The 19,495-nt window shown below is 46.3% G+C and overlaps 1 protein-coding gene across 1 annotated transcript; it reads left to right on the top strand.

Moving 5' to 3' along the window:
• Window positions 1-168: 168 nt before the first annotated feature.
• On the top strand, window positions 169-19,405 carry LOC308160046 (complement factor B). Its single transcript, XM_080533902.1, has 18 exons — window positions 169-266; window positions 12,413-12,658; window positions 12,926-13,111; window positions 13,542-13,715; window positions 14,042-14,140; window positions 14,611-14,741; window positions 14,938-15,076; window positions 15,320-15,451; window positions 15,570-15,674; window positions 16,191-16,328; window positions 16,479-16,582; window positions 16,773-16,890; window positions 17,095-17,242; window positions 17,474-17,550; window positions 17,703-17,815; window positions 17,931-18,063; window positions 18,383-18,432; window positions 19,086-19,405. The coding sequence occupies exons 1-18, from the start codon at window positions 215-217 to the stop codon at window positions 19,248-19,250; spliced, it is 2,310 nt and encodes a 769-aa protein (XP_080390028.1). The 5' UTR covers window positions 169-214; the 3' UTR covers window positions 19,251-19,405.
• Window positions 19,406-19,495: the final 90 nt, after the last annotated feature.

Genomic DNA, 19,495 nt, shown 5'->3' with positions numbered 1-19,495 from the left:
GAATAATAGGACAATATGAATAAAGAAATTCAAACCACAACCGTACTAAAGGTTCTTTCCCAAATTGCTAAATCCTTGCTTTTCTGTTTGCTGTTGTCCGTTAATGGATAGTCACTCATCAAATAAAATGACTCAAGTTGCCACGTCCATGCAGCTAAGGTAGACATATCTATGCAGTCTTGGGATATACAGTAGGGATCAGCACAGACTGGTCATGTATGCCGTCACTCTGTTGTATGCTGTATTATCCTTTGCTGTCCGAGAGGGTGAGTACTCATCAGGACTCAGTCTGCTCTCTGCCATAAATACACATACAGTAGCTGGACATTAGTTAGGGAGGAAATCAAATGATGATCAGAAGATAACAGCTAATAAACACAAACCATGTCCATGATTTTCTAAATGACTTATCAAATCAGTGAAGGTAATGGGTTTTCAATAACCAACTGTTTGAATAAAGGTGCCGAACATTTTTAATATTAGAAACACTTTATTCTGATACTTAGTTACACGCAGAAGGACCAGCAATTAGCCTTATCCCTTCTTCACACATTTGCTTCACATCTACTGTAAGTGCGGACTATGTTAAACGGATAGTTCGCTAAATAACAAAATGACATTTGTTTCCTTACCTTCTATGGACCTGTATGTTATTCCATCAATGTCGCTTAAGTAAAATCCAGGCTTATTTTGACCTCGTGGGACGTTGATGGAATGCCCCCAAGGACAGAGTTCAATCCACTCTTTGTATTTGTTTATAGCCACTGCCAAATTGCTAATATGAAAATGTTCTAACCAAAAACAATGGAAGTCAATGTACCCTAAATGAGCATGTTTGAAATGCAATCATCCCAAAATATCTGTTAAGACTCATTGATGTGATTTAAACGACTATGATGATTCTGGCGTTACATTTTAAACCTGCTAAACATAGAGTGCAAAATAACAGCATCTGCACACTCAAACACCCCAGCCAGCACGCCCACGTGGGTCCCATATGGTTTCAAGGTGGGCTAACCCATATGGGCCTCATGTCGGCAATGTTAGCGGGATCCACTTGGGTCCCAACTGGGATGCCCATGTGGGCTTTAGGTGGGTTCTACCTGGGCCCTAGGTGGGCCCCAACTAGGCAAGTCTATATGGGACCGAGGTGGGTCCTAACTGGGATGCCCGGGCTTTAGGTGGGTTCTACCTGGGCCCTAGGTGGGCCCCAACCAGGCAAGTCTATATGGGACCGAGGTGGGTCCTAACTGGGTTTGGTTGTGCAATGGTTCCTTTGATTTCCAATGTGGGTCCTAATAAGATTTAAATATAAATAAAATAGATTAAGCAGTACTTGACATGAACCGTGTTAATTCTTGTAAACACACCTAAAATAAAAATTGGGTATAACATTTTACACGTCTTAAGTTTTACCAGGATGAAAATAGACAATATATATTTTGACAAATTTATTAAAAACAATATTACAACAAGATAATAAAAATACAATGAAAATAACAATGCAGCAGTGTAAAGGTGCAGGAAAAGGCACACATCAAATGTACAGGTGTACATACAGTATATACATACAAATTGTACACTTAAAATAAAAAAATATTCCCACAATGCTCCACAGAGACTAATAACAGAACAAAATATGAGAATAAAAATGGGCGCTCTGGTGGCACAGTGGTAAAGTCTCTGCGTCCTCACTGGCAGGTGAGTCAGTAGGATACAACAGCAGTGACAACACACAAAAAAAGATAGCAGCAGTGTAAATGTGCAGGAAGAGAAGGCACACACATCAAATGTGCAGGTGTACATACAGTATATACATAAAAAATCGTACACTTAAAGGGCAAAAAAATATTCCCACAATCCTCCACAGAGACTAATAACAGAACAAAATATAAGAATAACAATGGTCCAAAAAATAAAAATAGTGTGCATCAAAATATTTCATTGTCCATGAAACAGGCCAAGGGATTCTGAGTCCAAGCAGTGCAATAAAAATGGTCCAAAAAAAAAATAATAGTGTGCATCAAAATCTTCCATTGTCCATGTAACTGGGCCGAGGGATTCTGAGTCCAAGATAGATAGATAGATAGATAGATAGATACTTTATTAATCCCCGTGGGGAAATTGAGGGTCTCTCACTACAGCTCCAGCAACGAAACAACAATGACAACGCAACAACACAACAACAGCAACAACAACAACAACACAGGCATGGTACAGCACGAAGCACAGTACACGGCAGACAAGACAGGAACAGACACGGTCATACACTCATTGACTCAGTTCAGTTCAGTTCAGTTCAATGCAGTTTAGTTCGGTTCCTAAGTATTCCTGTGTTCAGGATACGGCAATTAACTCAGTGACTTAGTTCAGTTCAGACACGTCCATACACTCAGTACACTCAGTGACTCAGTTCGGTTCGTTAGGTTCAGTTCAGTTCAGTTCAGTACAGTACAGTTGAGTTGCAGTTACAGTAGTGTTCCTGAAGTGTTCGTATGTTCAGGTCACGGCCGTTCACTCAGTGACTCAGTTCAGTTCGGTACAGTTCCAGTTCGGTGGGGGTGTGGCAGGGTAGGGGGGGGGGGGAGGGGGGGCGGAGGTGGGTGGTTGGTGGTGATAGTGGTGGAGTCACCACCCGCCACCCTGCCCCAAGCCTGCAACCTGCAACCTGCTGCCCACCGAGCAGTTGTACAGTTTAATGGCTGATGGGACAAAGGAGTTATTGAACCGCTTCGTACCTGCTGGCAGTGCGATGAGCCACCAGCTGTGGCTGCTCTTCCGCCCCGCGAGGATGGGGTGGTGTGGTGTGGTGTGTCCAAGCAGTGCAATAAAAAAAAAATCTTGGGCCCTCTGTGCGTGTCTCTTCAGCCTTTCGGTTTTAATCCCCAGTGACAGAACCAACCACAGGGCAGCATTGTAGAGAAAGAGAGACAGAGACTTTGCCTACTGGGTTGGTGCATCATCCAGTTGTAGAAGCTGTGTCTGAGGTCTAACTCTTTTTCCACCTCTATCGCGAGCTCCAGTGAACCACTTGGAGAGAGCCTTTTCTGCATCCTTGTGGTTGGTTTCTTGAGTGAGGGCATTTTTCTTTAGTCCCCCTAATAGAAATGACAAGAGGCCAACTGTTAGAAATTATAGCATTATGGAACTTTCTTGAGTGACATCAGTTTAAATGTTTTGAAGATTTGTTGTGCCCCGTTTCCATTGCTGTATATACTGTCTTTGCTGTGGCATACCTTCTATTGGTATACATCAAATGTGTTGCCAAATTAAAAATGTAAAAGTTAGACTGAGCAATTCAACACTCAAACTTACCATATATGACATCATAAAGGCGCATTTCTCTGAACTTCCTCTTGCTGTGACGTCCATGAAGGTTGAACTGGACTGCCAGATCATTTGAGAGGAGGTACGGCATCATTCTTCTAGTAGCATCATCCAGTGAAGTACCTCCGATATCTCCAACCATGGCAACCTGAGTGTATGGGGGGAAAAAATCACAGGAAGGAAAAGCTGTAAGTGAACAGCAAGATATACATTTCAAGCAGTCATTCTATCTTTAAACACACTTATGTCCCCATTCTACCCGTTTTCAGTGGGACGTCTGCTCCTGCAGGTGGTTCCAGCTACGACACAGCCTTGCCCCATTTCCCCCAACTCACATGTACAAACACAATACAAGCACATTTTCAAGTGAATAAAAGATTCAAACTTACAACTCCAGACATGAACGCAGAGTCACTCAGCTTCTCGTTCATGGAATCGACGTCTTCATTCGTTTTCAGTGGGAAGTCTGCTCCTGCAGGTGGTTCCAGCAACGACACAGCCAGAGGCGGAGCCTGTAATTGCTTCAGCACCAGGTTCAACATAGTCTTTATCACTCGTCTGTCTTCGGCCTGTTTCTCCATATCCTCGGCCTGTTTCTCCATATCCTCGGCCTGTTTCTCGGCCTGTTTCTCCATGTGGTCTATCAGGCTTCGATAAACACTGGAGCGCCTCACTCGGTACTCACTTGCACTGCTTGGACTCTGGCTTCCACTGGAGCGCCTCATGCTCGGGGACTTCCTCACACCGATTGGACTCTGACGTCCACTGTGGTGCCTTTTGGGGGATGCACTTGGGGGGACAGTGGAGTGCCTCCCTCCCTGGGAGACACTAGGCGTAAGTCCATGGGGGGGTTTAGGGGGCAAGTCATCCTCACCACAAGAGTCAGATTCGTCTTCACTTGAATGACGCTGGTATTTGCTTGATGGCCTATTCAGATAAAAGCATACATTTTAGCACATTAAACATGAAACATGAAAAGTTAACTTAAGGGAGCACATCAGCCATTTTCAAACTTGTAATTACTAATACTCAGATGGCTCAATTTTTGTCTACTAGTGACATAGTGTGTAGACAGAAATGGTGCCTGAGCATTAGTGAGGACTAAATAGCCAATTGTACATACCGTAATAGCTGTAGATCAGCTAGTATGAAGCTGGGCTGATATGAAGATAGGTTGAAAATGGGTGAAGTGGTCCTTTTAAAAAGGTACCTACAAGTGAACCCACTGAAAATGTGGGCTGGGACACTAACAATTTATAAAAAATCAATATATTGTTAGAGATATACGTACTTTCGTTTTCGCTTGCTTGGCGTTTCACCGTCCGTCGTCAGATCAGCTTTTCTCTCTGCATCTGACAGCTTCCTTCGGGCGTCTGAGTATGTGTCTAAAAGACAAAATGGGGAAACAAACTTTAAGCAATTTTTCTAAGTTAAAGTAATGCAAATTGTTCACGTTTTCAGACTTATCCCCCTCCCCAGAAACTATGATTTTCATACCTGCACTTCTCATTATCTTGACAGGGCATCTGTGCCATGTCCCATCCGTCTTCGGCTGCATAGCCTTTGCCACCTTTGAAGATGCATTCTTTCGAGGATACCAACACTCCTCCTTGTCCTCATCAATTAACCAGCAGGCTGGTATGATGTCGATTTCTTTGACCTCACAGGTCCTCATGGTTGACAGAAGGGTTCTAGGATCTTTGGGTACATCTAGGCCACCCTGCACTAAAACATTTAATAATTTGGACAACTCACTATGAGAAATATTGCTACCTGCCGCCCAGTCAGCCAAATTAGATCTAATCGAACACTGAGTACAGGGATCCGATTCTTCAGCAACGCTGTCTGATTCAGCCTGACAATCTATTTCTTCACCAAAGTCATAGTACACAATCTCAGAATCTGATTCTTGGCCACTTTCACTGTACACTGCCTGAGACTCATTAGGATTCCCAACAATCTGACTGTCTGTTTCAGAAGAATCTAAGTTCTGAGACACACTGTTCTGGTTGGAGTCGTCTCGCCAAAAACGCATGCGCTCTGAAACCCTGGCTTTAATGCGCCTACGTCTGGTCTGATAGCAACCAAACGATTCCATGTTTCCACACAACCTGTAACACAAAAATGATGATGCTTAGAAATGTTTCTACTTCACTATTCTAAAAACATTACACCAAAGCAATGTCAGGACTATAGGGCATAGCAGTGGTGGCCATTTTGTGGTGCTACAGATAGAAAACACATACATTTTTTCCCATAGAGCTTTCTGAAAATATTTATATAAATTATTTAAAACCTGGAACCAAGGCTCGTGAATCGTGACCATAAAACATTTGATTCTGTGTCCAAGGAAATTATTTGAAACCCGCAAAAAACAGGTATTTATTTAATATTGTGGTGGGTTAACATAATTCACCCCCGGAACTAATAGTTGGGAGTATTGTTCCGTACGGAGGGTTAAGTGGGTGGTACTCAGTTTTAGTTCCTGTTTTAAGTGTGTGGTAGCAACGTGTTCATGTCTGTTAATAAACGTCTAGCTGTGACATTTGATACGCCGCCTCCGACTCCCGTCTCTCGGCACTACATTGGTGACCCCGACGTCAGTCCCGTTGAAGTATCCGAGACTGAACCGAACATGGCAAATAACGCCGTTATTCTCAAATTGCCGGAGTTTTGGGAGACGTCCGCGGCAGCATGGTTCGCTCAGACGGAGGCGCAGTTCGCCCTCCGTGGGATTGCAGACGACGCCGCACGCTACTACCATGTCGTCTCGGCTCTGGGGAGCTCCACTGCAGCCAGAACGGTGGGCTTCATTACAGCTCCCCCTGCCCTGAATAAATATACAGCGTTTAAGACTCTCCTCCTCAGGACCTTCGAACTATCACGGTCAGAACGAGCCCGACGTCTGTTCGCAATTCAGGGGCTGGGAGACAGCAAGCCTTCCCAGCACATGGACATGATGCTGAACCTACTAGGTACGGAAGAACCAAATTTTATTTTTATTGAACTGTTTCTTCGGCACATGCCTGCACATGTACAGACGGCGCTCGCTAATACGTCTATTACGGAACCCCGTGAGTTAGCAGAGGAGGCTGACCGCTTCTTCCTAGCTACCCAGCGTTTTACCCCTGAAGTGCTAGCCCCGACACACAATTACACTCCCCCTGGCAGTGACAGGCTAGCTAACAAGGGCCCACCTACCACCGATAGCCGTGCTAGCCCAGGCATGTGCTATTTCCACTCACGCTTTGGCGCGAAGGCGACGAGGTGCCGCTCCCCTTGCAACTACGGCTCGGCGGGAAACGGCAAAGCCTGCGTTCGGTAGTGGCTATGAGCGTGGGCACAGCAAACCAGCTACTATTCATCAGAGACACTCTCTCCGGGTGCAAATTCCTCTGTGACACCGGTGCTCAGAGGAGCGTCCTGCCTGCGACAGTGGATGACACCGCCAGGGGAGGTCATGGCCCACATTTAAAGTCCGCTAACGACACCCCCATCCGCACCTATGGCACGAAAGCTGTAGACCTATGTTTCGGGGGTCAGCGGTTTACATGGGAATTCGTCACGGCCGACATCTCTTTCCCCCTCCTCGGTGCAGATTTCCTATGTGCTCACGGACTGCTCGTGGACGTCAAGAACAACCGCCTGGTGGACGCACTGACATTCTCCTCACTTGCATGTGTCCGCGGTGAGGCGACATACGGTGGGCTCTCCAGCTCACTCTCAGAGGGTGACAACTATCAGCGCCTGCTCAGCGAGTTCCCCAGCTTGACACAGCCCACATTTTCCGCCACCACTACCAAGCATGGGGTGGAGCACCACATAGAGACCAAGGGCGCCCCCATCTACGCTAGGGCCCGGCGGCTCAACCCCGACAGGCTAGCAGTCGCTAAGTCTGAGTTCGCCAACATGGAGCGCCTTGGTATCATCCGCCGCTCAGACAGCCCATGGGCCTCACCGCTACACATCGTGCCGAAACCAGACGGCGGATGGCGACCGTGTGGCGACTACCGCCGCCTCAACGACGCTACGACACCCGACCGCTACCCAGTCCCCCACATTCAGGACTTCTCTGCGCATCTGGCGGGTAAGCTGGTTTTCTCAAAGGTGGACCTGGTGCGTGGCTACCACCAAGTCTCCGTGCACCCTTCAGACATTCCCAAAACGGCGGTGATCACGCCGTTCGGGCTATTCGAATTCCTACGCATGCCGTTTGGACTTAAGAATGCGGCCCAGTCCTTTCAGCGGCTAATGGATTCGACGCTCAGAGACATGCCATTCCTATTCGTCTATTTGGACGACATCCTCGTTGCCAGCTCCTCGGTGGAAGAGCACCTGGCACATCTCCGAGACCTCTTCACGAGGCTCAGCCAACATGGCCTGATCATTAACCCGGCGAAGTGTCTGTTCGGGTTACCCTCCATCCGATTCCTTGGGCATCTCATCAACAAAGATGGGGCCGCCCCCCTCCCATCGAAGGTGGAGGCCGTTTCCGCCTTCCCCCGCCCACACACAGCTCGAGCGCTCCGAGAGTTTCTCGGAATGGTGACTTTTTATCACCGGTTCATCCACCGTGCAGCCCACACCATGCACCCGCTGTACGAGGCTATGAAGGACAAATCCCCCAACCAGGCCATCGACTGGACGGCCGAGAGGGAAGCCGCCTTCATTGCCACCAAGACCGCCCTAAGCCAGGCCGCCATGTTGGCCCACCCGTCACCCAAGGCCCCTATTGCCATCACCACCGATGCGTCGGACTACGCCGTCGGCGCGGTGCACGAACAATGGGTCGCAGGCGCCTGGCAGCCGCTCGCCTTTTTCAGCCGTCAGTTGACGCCCAGAGAGCGCAAATACAGCGCGTTCGACAGGGAGCTCCTTGGCCTTTTTTTGGCAGTCCGCCACTTCCGGTTCCTGCTGGAAGGCCGTGAGTTCACGGAGTTCGTGGATCACAAACCCCTCACGTTCTCCATGTCCAAGGTGGCCGAGCCTTGGTCTGCCCGCCAGCAGCGCCAGCTCTCGTACATATCTGAGTACACCACAGACATCCAACACATCGCTGGCAAGTCCAACGTGGTCGCGGACTGTCTCTCCAGAGTGGTCGTCGGGGCCGTTCAACTGGGTCTCGACTACCTCCGCATGAGTGCGGACCAGGCCTCCGATCACGGGGTCCAGACCCTCAAGAACGCGGACACAGGACTACGCTTGGAGGATGTCGCAGTCGGTGACTCAGGCGCAAAACTGCTGTGCGACTTCTCTACGGGCCAGCCGCGGCCGCTAGTCCCTGTGAACTGGCGCCGGCCCGTTTTTGAGGCTGTACACAACCTCTCCCACCCCGGCAGGAAACCATCCGTAAAATTGGTTTCTGAGAAGTTCGTATGGCAGGGACTCAAGAAGGAGGTAAGGGGCTGGGTCGACACGTGCGTGGCCTGTCAACGCGCCAAAGTACACCGCCATACCAGAGCCCCTTTTGAGCCCTTCACTGTTCCTGAGAGGAGGTTCGACCACGTCAACGTCGACCTTGTGGGACCACTGCCCGCCTCTTACGGCTTCACCTACCTTTTCACCATGGTGGACAGGACGACCCGCTGGCCCGAAGCCGTTCCCCTCTCCTCGACGGCGTCTTCCGACGTGGCCCGTGCGTTCATCGGCACGTGGGTCGCGCGCTTTGGGACCCCGTCTGACCTGTCCTCTGACCGTGGCTCGCAGTTTACCTCGGAACTGTGGAACGCTGTAGCTGGTGGTTTGGGGGTAAAGCTGCACCGCACTACTGCCTATCACCCCCAGGCTAACGGTTTGTGCGAGCGGTTCCACCGCTCAATGAAGGCGGCCCTACGCGCGAGTTTGACGGACGGCAACTGGGTGGACAAACTTCCGTGGGTCATGCTTGGCCTCAGATGTGCCCCCAAAGAGGACTTGCAGTCCTCGTCTGCCGAACTCGTGTACGGCCAAACCCTACGAGTCCCCGGGGATTTCATCCCGGATGCCACTGTCCCCTGGTCTGCAGCCAGGCAGCGCTCCTCCCTACTGGAAGCCGCTGAGGTGTTCGCACCCGTCCCCACTTCACAGCACGGTACCCCTGCTTTCCGGGTCCCCACCGAGCTGCGCTCGTCAGACTTTGTCTTCATTCGCCACGACGCCCACCGCGGCCCCCTACGCCCCCCTTACGATGGCCCGTTCAAGGTCCTACAACACGGGGACAAGACCCTGGTGGTGGACGTTGGTGGTAGACACGAGACGGTCTCCATTGATAGGATCAAGTCCGCTCACGTGGACGTTTCCCGGCCATTGGAACTGGCTCAGCCCCCACGCCGTGGCCGCCCCCCCTTGCCCCACCCCCCGCCCCCGGTCGCGGTGCCTTCAGCTGCCCCTGCCCCTGCCCCTGTCCCGTTTCCCCCTGCCCCGGCCCCGGCTGGCCCTGCCCCTGCCCCTGCCCCGGATGCCCCTGCGTCCCGCACCCGCCGGGGTCGGATCGTCGTCCCTCCCCGACACAGGGATTTTGACTATGGGTGAATTCTGGGGGGGCTTGTGTGGTGGGTTAACATAATTCACCCCCGGAACTAATAGTTGGGAGTATTGTTCCGTACGGAGGGTTAAGTGGGTGGTACTCAGTTTTAGTTCCTGTTTTAAGTGTGTGGTAGCAACGTGTTCATGTCTGTTAATAAACGTCTAGCTGTGACATTTGATACGCCGCCTCCGACTCCCGTCTCTCGGCAATATATTATATGATATTATTATTATTATAATAATAATTATTATTATTATTTTTTTTCACAGAATCAAATGCATGATTTTAATGGTCATGGTTCACCAGGAGCCTGGATGGCTTGATTCCAGGCTTAATATAATTTCTGTGGCACCACAACATGGCTGCCTAGTAAAGAGGCAACAGTGGAATAGGGCTACATACATATGATATGACAAATATAATTTCACAAGTTTCTTACCTTAATTAAATGTGTTTCCAATGGTCAATAAATGAAGAAAAGAAAGTAAAAGAGTCCGTGTTCTGTTGATGGAGCAAAGCAGCAGGACGTGCGGTGTGTGTGTGTGTGTGTGTGTGTCGTGTATCTAACCGCTCTGGATATTTAAACCTTAAACAACAAAGAGGATAGGCTCGCGCAATTGGTCGGTTCACCAGCCAGTTCCCTCCCCCCACCTCTCTCTCTCTCTCTCTTTCTCTCTCACTCACTCATTCACACACACACACACACACACACACACACACACACACACACACACACGCACACACACACACACACACACACACACACACACACACACACACACACACACACACACACACACACACACACACACACTCACTGTGTTTGAATAACAATGACATTGGCTTCACATGTATTCTAGAGAAGCTATTTTGCATCTGTATGCTGTAGTCGTTGCACCCTATGGTTGCACCCCCCCCCCCACACACACACACCGTTTTGTAAGCCCACACACATGATAAATAAATTAGACTTGGATGAATTTAGTGGTATTTTAACAAAGGTAAACAGTTGACTGATGTATGTTGAAAATGGAGAGAGATTTTAGTTGTATGGGAGTATGTTATTACAATTTAACTTATACAATTGGTGGGCTGAATTTTGTCTCCCTTCTATTGAGACATATTTAGATTGTGTCAAAGGTTATGTCTCACCTAGACACAGGATCTGACATATTTTGACCTGGTGGTCAATATCAAATTCATCCCCTGAGCAAGAAGACAGGCACTATTAGCTTGATGGAAAGAGCCGAGTTCTTTGCTTAAAACTCCCGCTATTCCAATCTTAAAGAATTATCCTATGTGAATTTTCCACTTCCTGAACACATAACCACGCCCACTATTAGACTCTATAATGCACAAATAACCTCATAGGATATATATATAAATCTATCAAGAGCACATCAGTGAAAGCCAGCAAACTAGCAAGCCACAATGATCCAGTCTACAACTGATGTGTGCTTTTATATGTGCTACACAGACATATAATTATATGTGCTTTTATATGTGCTACACAGACATAGAATTCATCAAAAGAGATAAAGCACATTGACCAACATTAGCCAATGAAGCCTTTCACTGTGAAGCTTTTCATTGTGAAAAAAAAGCAAGCATAATTGTTTTCTTTTGCCTAAATAAAGAAGAAGTTGTCCATTTACTTCCGGCGCCCTGAGGGGCAAAAAATCATATCCGCCATCCGTTGGCCATACATTGACACACATTTAGAATTTAAAATGTTGCTCAATATTACAATAGAGCAAGAACAAGAATTCTAACAATTGACTGTGAAGTTGATTGCATGGCAGAAAAAATTATTATTAATTATTATTATCTGGGTTGATCATGTTCAACCCAGATTTGACTCAACAATTAAGGGAATGAACTCGTTCTCATGCTATTCAACAAAAATGTGGAATGCCCTACCCAAAGGAGTAAAGGAGTGTAAAACTCTACTCACTTTCAAAACTTCGAAAATGGCCCCCTGTCAAAGTCTTAACTTAACCCCCCCCCCTTCCAACCCATGCCAGTGAGCCCACATGTAGCCCACGTGGGACACACATGGGCTTGCCCACTTCCAACCCGTGCCAGTTAGCCCACATGTAGACCACGTGGGAACCACATGGGCTTGCCCACTTCCAACCCATGACAGTTAGCCCACATGTAGACCACGTGGGAACCACATGGGCTTGCCCACTTCCAACCCATGCCAGTTAGCCCACATGTAGACCACGTGGGACCCACATGGGCTTGCCCACTTCCATCCCATGCCCAGTTAGCCCATATGCAGACCATGTGGGCCTGGCATGGGCTTGCCCAGTTCCAGCCCACGCCCAGTTAGCCCATATGGAGACCATGTGGGACCCTCATAATTTGCCCAGTTCCAGCCCATGCCCACTTGGTACCCAAGTAGCCCGCATTGAACCCATATGGGTCCCACGTGGGCGTGCTGGCTGTGCAAAAAAAACGTGTTTATTGCGAGCTTTCGGCATAGACTTTCTTCAAACATGCTAAACATAACAGAACAACAACAAACAAATATTAACAGGCAAATTAAGGCCAAAATATGTACTTCATATATTTCAGTGTGGATGCAAGAGACAGACTATGAGGACTATGAGGAGCAGCCACAGTCCTGTTCAATCTCTGAGACCATCAGAGGTGGCAATGTGTCATACACACAAGGAGGCACAGAGGGGAGCATGCTGATCTATCACTGCGGGGTTGGGCGCTACCCATTTCCTGTAAGCCATAGGCTGTGCAGCGCTGATGGGGAGTGGTCCACCATGAGACTGGCCAGTGGAAGACAAATGTCACAAGCAACCTGTAAAGGTAATGTTTTGGAAGGCCACAGTAAGAATCTGGTGGTGATTTTAACTGATACACTTGTAACCCTCTCAACCAAAGGCTTGGATAAACCATTACTGTGCCAGTTACTTGAAATGGGAAAAGGGAAAAGTACACATCTCAGTAAATTAACTTACGTACACTGGCTAAACTAGATAGACAGAGATAAAGATAATACTACAGATAAATAAATATAAAATGTTAAGATTACAACGTTTACTCTCTCCATGCCCCCCCCACCCTATTTCTCAGAGGTGCTGTGTCCTGCCCAGCTGGAGCTGGGTAATGGTGAGCTCTGGCCCCGGAGCCAGTGGTTCCGTCCGGGAGAGAAACAGAGCTTCTCATGCTACAGTGGCTTTACCTTGTCTGGGTCGGCTCAGAGGAACTGCACCCCTTCTGGAGACTGGACAGGCTCCATCCCTGTGTGTGACAACCAAGGTTTGAAGAGGCCTTCACCCTTGTACCAACCAGGGCCAGATTGTGTAAACATTCATTTAGTAAACACATCCTTCTCCATGGTGAACACAACATACATACAGTACATGCTTTATCCACAGCATGAAGACATAAAGCAGTAACTGAGCCCAGATTTACAGGCCATGGCTGTCTAGCAAACTAACTCTAGCATGCATTTTTACTATTAGTGCAATATGATAGTGAGTTGGACTGGTGATCAGAAGGTCGTGAGTTCAAATCCCGCCTGGGAACACCACCACTAGTGTGCCCATGAGTAAGGCAATTAGCCCTATGTTACTCCAGGGAGACCCGTGTAATCTGTCCCTGTCTCTAATTATAAATCGCTTTGGATAAAAGCGTCTGCTTAATGGTAAAAATCTAAAATGTAATACCTGTTATCGTCTCCTTTCAGCTGAAGACTGTAAGGACCCTGGGGTGCCACCGGGCGCCCTGCGTTCAGTGGGACGGTTCCGGACGGGGGAGAAGGTCCAGTACCACTGCCAGGTGGGACTGGACCTTCTGGGCTCAGCTGAGCGGGTTTGTCTGAATTCCAGAGAGTGGAGCGGCTCAGAGCCACGATGCCAAGGTCAGTGTAATGACTGGACGATATACTAGACTAGGTAAAAATAATTGGATTGGGAACATATCTAGCACCACTGTAACATATACGGTAATATAAGATATTACTGTGTCAGTTAGCTTAGCATGTTTTTTAAGTCTACACCTATGAAAGACACCATGTGCAGAATTAAGACTGACAGCCATGTAAATATGATTGCTGTGTTCAAATTAGAGCATACTTATTACCTTGTGTATAATTTATCTGCTCATTTGATATATGAGGGCTAATATCTCTAAATCATGACACTTTAGTTCCATACGTGCTAACTCTGCTAATGTGTCTGAATGCAGCGGCGTATGCCTTTGACTCCCCCAATGCAGTGGCTCAGGCTATGGGGGGCTCTCTGTCTGGAGTCATGGATGTTCTCTCATCTGAATTCATAAAGACAGGTGATACTAGATTGTGTGTGTGTGTGTGTGTATGTGTGTGTGTGTGTGTGTGTGTGTGTGCGCGCACCCGTGTGCGTGTGCCTGTGTGTGTGTACGTATATGTTTGTCTGTCTATTTGTCATCATATCTCACAAATCTGTGTATCTGCATTGTTTGTGTGTATGCACAGTCTTAGATTAAGATGACAGATTCAACGTTACTGTCATTGAACAGAGCACAAGTATTGAGACAACGAAATGTAGTTCGTGCACACATCTTCCCCAGGGAGAACAGAGCTCTGGGCTCTGAGCACAGGTTCAGCCATCTTCAGCGTCCCTGGTTGCAGTTAGCGTTTAAGTGCCTTGCTCAAGGGCACAACGGCAGTGGTAAGCACCTTAGAGGTGATGCCAGCAACCCGCCAGTCACCAATAACCCTCCAGTCAGCATTAGCTGACCTCTCCGACCCCTGTGTGTCTCTCTGGTAACCACAGTGACCTTTGCAAGGACCCTGCGTGTGGCTGATGGTCGTATGAACGTGTTTATCCTGATGGACACCTCTGGCAGCATCACCAAGAAGCAGTTTGAAAAGGCCCGGAGCGCTACTGCTCAGCTCATACGCAAGGTTCTAATACACATTAATTAAATTAAATTAAAACAACATATTCATGAAGACAACACAAATGAGCATGAACAGAAACTGACACGAGCAACATACAACAATACAAAATATACTGTAAACACAGGGAGCAAAATGTAATAAAGGGAATCCAATGAGATGAGATGATGTTTGTTAATGATGTTGGTTGTTTTTCTTTCAGCTGGACAGCTATGAGGTTAAGATGAAGTTTCATGTGACGTCCTATGCCAGCCAGGCCAAAGACATTGTGAGCATCACTGACTTCACCAGCAACGATGCTGACCGTGTTGTGGACAGACTGATGGAGTTTGACCATACAAGTATGTCGGCACCACAGTCTCCCTTTCAACACATCCATTACACTGCACAAGACAAAGATCTCACATGAAGGGCTTAGCTCTGTTCATTTGTTCATCCATCCATCCACTATCAGTCCATTCCTAACTATTGTTCATCTAGTGAGGTATACAGATTACTGTATGTATAGTAAGTGAATGGCTGTCTCAATCCTGGCCATAACAGTGTATATGGTGTGGTTTGACCCGGTAACTGTCCACCTCCAGGCCATGGGAAGCAGACAGGCACCAACCTGTATTCTGCCCTGTACCGTGTGTACGAGATGATGGCTTTCCTGGAACAGAGACAGAAAAACCAATTCAACGAGACGCAGAATGTCATCCTCATTGAAACAGACGGTAACAGCTGAGAACTTCATTGTCATTATCCCTCGTGTTCATAGGGTGCATTTTTTGTTAACTTGTTACAAAAAGAGTTACATACAGTACAATAATGTCCTCACTTCTCCCCTTGTAGGCCACTCCAACACAGGGCCCAGTGCCTTATCTGTTCTGGCAAAGATCCGCTCTCTTTTGGGGTACAGCAGCACAGCAAAGGACCACACAGATGAGCAGTTGTTGGGTCAGTTACTGCACATCAGGGGACTACACCATGGAGATTTTTTATTTTTATATTGAATATAAAGAGAGTACATCTTTCCTGTTCATTGCTTCTGTGACAGCATGGGGAGTGCCTAGATTGTCTCCATTGTAAAATTGTCTCCATTATAAAATAGTCAACTGAGGGGAACTTTCTTGGTTTTTGTCTTTGAACTGGTTTATCAGGGAATTGTAAAAAGGCTTATAGGTTAATGTCACCACCTATTGGCACGAGTGAGTGAAAAGATGAAGAAAGTTTAACCTTAACATAGAGAAGGCCTGTCATGGGACTACCCGTGAAATCACAGTTAATTTAGGGGAGTGCTGCCTTTAATGTATATCATTTACTCTGTGGGCTACACTGACTATTTCTTTAATGGAAATGGTATGTGTGTGTGTGTGTGCGTGTGCGTGTGCGTGTGCGTGTGTGTGTGTGTGCGTGTGCGTGTGTGTGTGTGCGCCTGTGTGCGTGTGTGCGTGCATGCTTGTTTCCATCCAGATGTCTACGTGTTTGGCATTGGGGACAAAGTGAACAGACAACATCTGAATGCCATTGCCTCCAGGAAGAGAAAAGAGGAGCACATCTTCATTCTTCAGGACTATGACCATCTGGGAGAGGTGTTCAACAGCATGATCAGTGGGTTAACATTTATCAACATTTTTCTGACAGTGGATTTTTTTGGGTTTTCTTTTACATTTCCAAATGCATCTTTTTATGTAACAAATTGTGTATCTTTTCTTGAAAACCAAAACCCATGACATTCGTAATTTAACGGTGAATTTGTAGGTGACACAAGTGTGATCATGTGTGGGGTGGCACAGGAGAAGGTGTCTTTGAATAAGAAAGCCTATACTCAACCATGGCATGTGAGCATCACTGCAGTATCTACTGTAAGTACTATATCAAGTCAACTGATCATCGCACTTCATACACATTCAATAGTCATCTAGCATAAGAAAAATGACAATGTAATATGAATGCTATTTGAGACACATAAGTATGTACTTATACTCAACAGTGAACAGATAAATCTACATTCAAAATCTCTAAGTGACTACGTTTTTTTGGCCAATTCATCAGACTTCATCAATTCAAAATTGCCGGGGGTCTATAGTGACCCAGAACTGGATCCTGACTGCAGCTCACTGCTTTCCTCAAGATGCAGTGGAGAAGCCTGAAATAGTGACTGTGAAGCACGGTCAGTAACCTGCCATATATACGTATATCATATGTCATTTCTGTCTCTATGGGCAATGAAAATAAATCAGTCCCACAAGATATTTGATAACTGATAAGTTAGAATTTTGACATATAGAATAAAAGGTTTTTAATGGGTATTCGGGACAAAGTCTGGTAACAGACATAGAGTACATTTGTAAATGTCCTCCAACATGTTTCCTAGGCGAGGGAGAGGTGGAGGCATCGGCTGTGATTCTTCATCCAGAGTACAACGTGAAAGGACTCCAGCACAAGAACGTGCCAGAGTTTTATGACTATGACATTGCATTAGTTAAGGTCAATGAGGGTATTCCGCTGTCGTGGAAGGCAAGGTAGGTTGAACAGCACACCTGGCTTATGAAAGGGTTCCCAATTAAAATTGTATAAATGTATCTTAATTCAACTACTCCCAACTGACCACTTGGTTTTAAATACACTATAGTATACTGTTAACCTATAGCAAAAGCTATTATTGGCACTGGCATCTCTATGGAATTCCTTACCTGTTGTGTAAGTGCTGTATTATGGGTAAGTAAGTAAGATGTGTGATGTGTTCCTGACAGACCCATCTGTTTGCCGTGTACCAAACCTGCCAGCCGAGCAATGAAGATGAGCCCCAACTCCACGTGTGAGCAGCACAGTAAGAGATGACCCCTTAACTCTGACCAGGGTAATCTTCCTTACATACAATATGCAGCATATGTTAACATGCTTGTGTGCACACTCGTCTCTGTGTGTGTGTGTGTGTGTGTGTGTGTGTGTGTGTGTGTGTGTGGGTGTGTGTGTGCACAGAGAATACCCTGCTACCCTTGGAGGAAAACCGAGCCTACTTTATCTCAGAGTCAAAGAGTCCAACGGACAAAGGGCCCAAACGCAAGCAAACACACATTCAGACAGGTAGCAAAGTAAGTGGTCCCCAGCTAGCAGACATACATTCATGATTGTCTAATGTGTGTGCATGTCTTTGTTGGGTGGGATATTATGAACTATCACCATTGTTTGGTTTGGTTCCATATCCAGAGGCCAAGTTGCATTAAACCTGCGGGAATCATACTGGAAACTGCTGTGGATGTACCTTTGGATAAATATGTACCAGACAGGTTTCTGTGTTCTGGGGGGTCCGAGTCTCATCAAGACGCAGTAACGTGCAACGGTACGTTTGAGAACTCACTTTCCATAGCCTGAACACATATACACACACACACGCACACACACACACACACACACACACGTATAATTCAAGTTAATTTCATTTCATTCACATGGCAGAAGTGATTTGACCTCTGATTTACAGACATGGACCTCTATTTGATCTCTCAATTGCAGACATTAATCAAAAGGCTGCAACATTTTCCATACTTTTACATCTAGTAAAATGTTGTAATGTGGAAAACTCCATACACAAATAAACATCTTGGCTGGAGTGTGCCTTTAAGGGTCTTATTTTACAGTTTGTCTACATTTTCCAACAGGTGACTCTGGTGGTTCTCTGTTCCTTCTCAGGAAACTGCGCTATTTCCAAGTGAGAAACTCCTATTCCCCTCCAAAATAAACATCACTAACTACTACTTTTACATGCACACATTTTACTCCCAGAGTGAGGTATGAGTCATGTAAAATGTAAATCATTAGATTAATTGAGGAATGTAAACACCTTCATAGGGGTATTCTAAATATAGTATATCAGAGTATTCCGATTCTTTTTTATTCAGATTTGTTTGCCCATTTATGAAAGTGTATATAATACATGTCGGAGACAACAAAACGGAGATGTGGATTATAGCCATATAGAGGAAAAGTAGGTGAGTTTCAATTCACATAAAATAAAAAAAGCTCCAAAACTGAATGCATTCAGGTATGTAGAAAACATAATTCTGCTAATACTGCATTCCTAATTTATAAATCACACCCCATTGCAAATATTGATCTCTCTCAAAAGCAACTTGTTTGAGTAAGATCACTCAGAATAAACCAATAGCATGTAAACAGTATTAAAAGGGAAACTGAGAGCATATAAACAGATGACTTATTGCCATACTGTAGTGTAGAGTATTATGTGCATGTAAACATAGTCACTACATCTCCTCTATTACAAGAGCCAAATGTTGTCACCCAATGAAAAAGTAGAGGGCGCTATACAAATATTCACCTGCTGTTACGACAATTGTCCTGCAGGTGGGAGTCGTGAGCTGGGGCACGAACAATGTGTGCGAGCCACAAGATAGAAGTGACAAGCCCCCTCCTGACGCACGTGACTTCCACATCAGCCTCTTCTCCCTGATACCATGGCTTAAAGAACACCTAGGAAAGGACATGGACTTTTCTTCTATAGACAGCTGAGGAGCACTATATGGGATGTACCTACTGTGGGTAGACACTGTCCTCGTTGTTAGAGCTTGACTTATTCATTACAAACTTGTTAATCACAAACGTGTATCAGTATTTGATGAAGGTTTTTTCTCATACTTTATTGCAGACAAGAAATAAACAACTCAACACTGAGACATTGTTTGTGTGCACTTAATTTGTTACTGATTATAAAACCAGTCATGTTTGGTGATAAAAACCTTTTCTAGGCACAACGT

The sequence above is a fragment of the Nansenia antarctica genome, assembly GCF_963989245.1.
Source record: "Nansenia antarctica genome assembly, chromosome: 6".
In the NCBI taxonomy this organism is placed as follows: domain Eukaryota; kingdom Metazoa; phylum Chordata; class Actinopteri; order Argentiniformes; family Microstomatidae; genus Nansenia; species Nansenia antarctica.
Note: the sequence above shows the minus strand (reverse complement) of the source record. Positions and strands in the feature narration are given on the sequence as shown.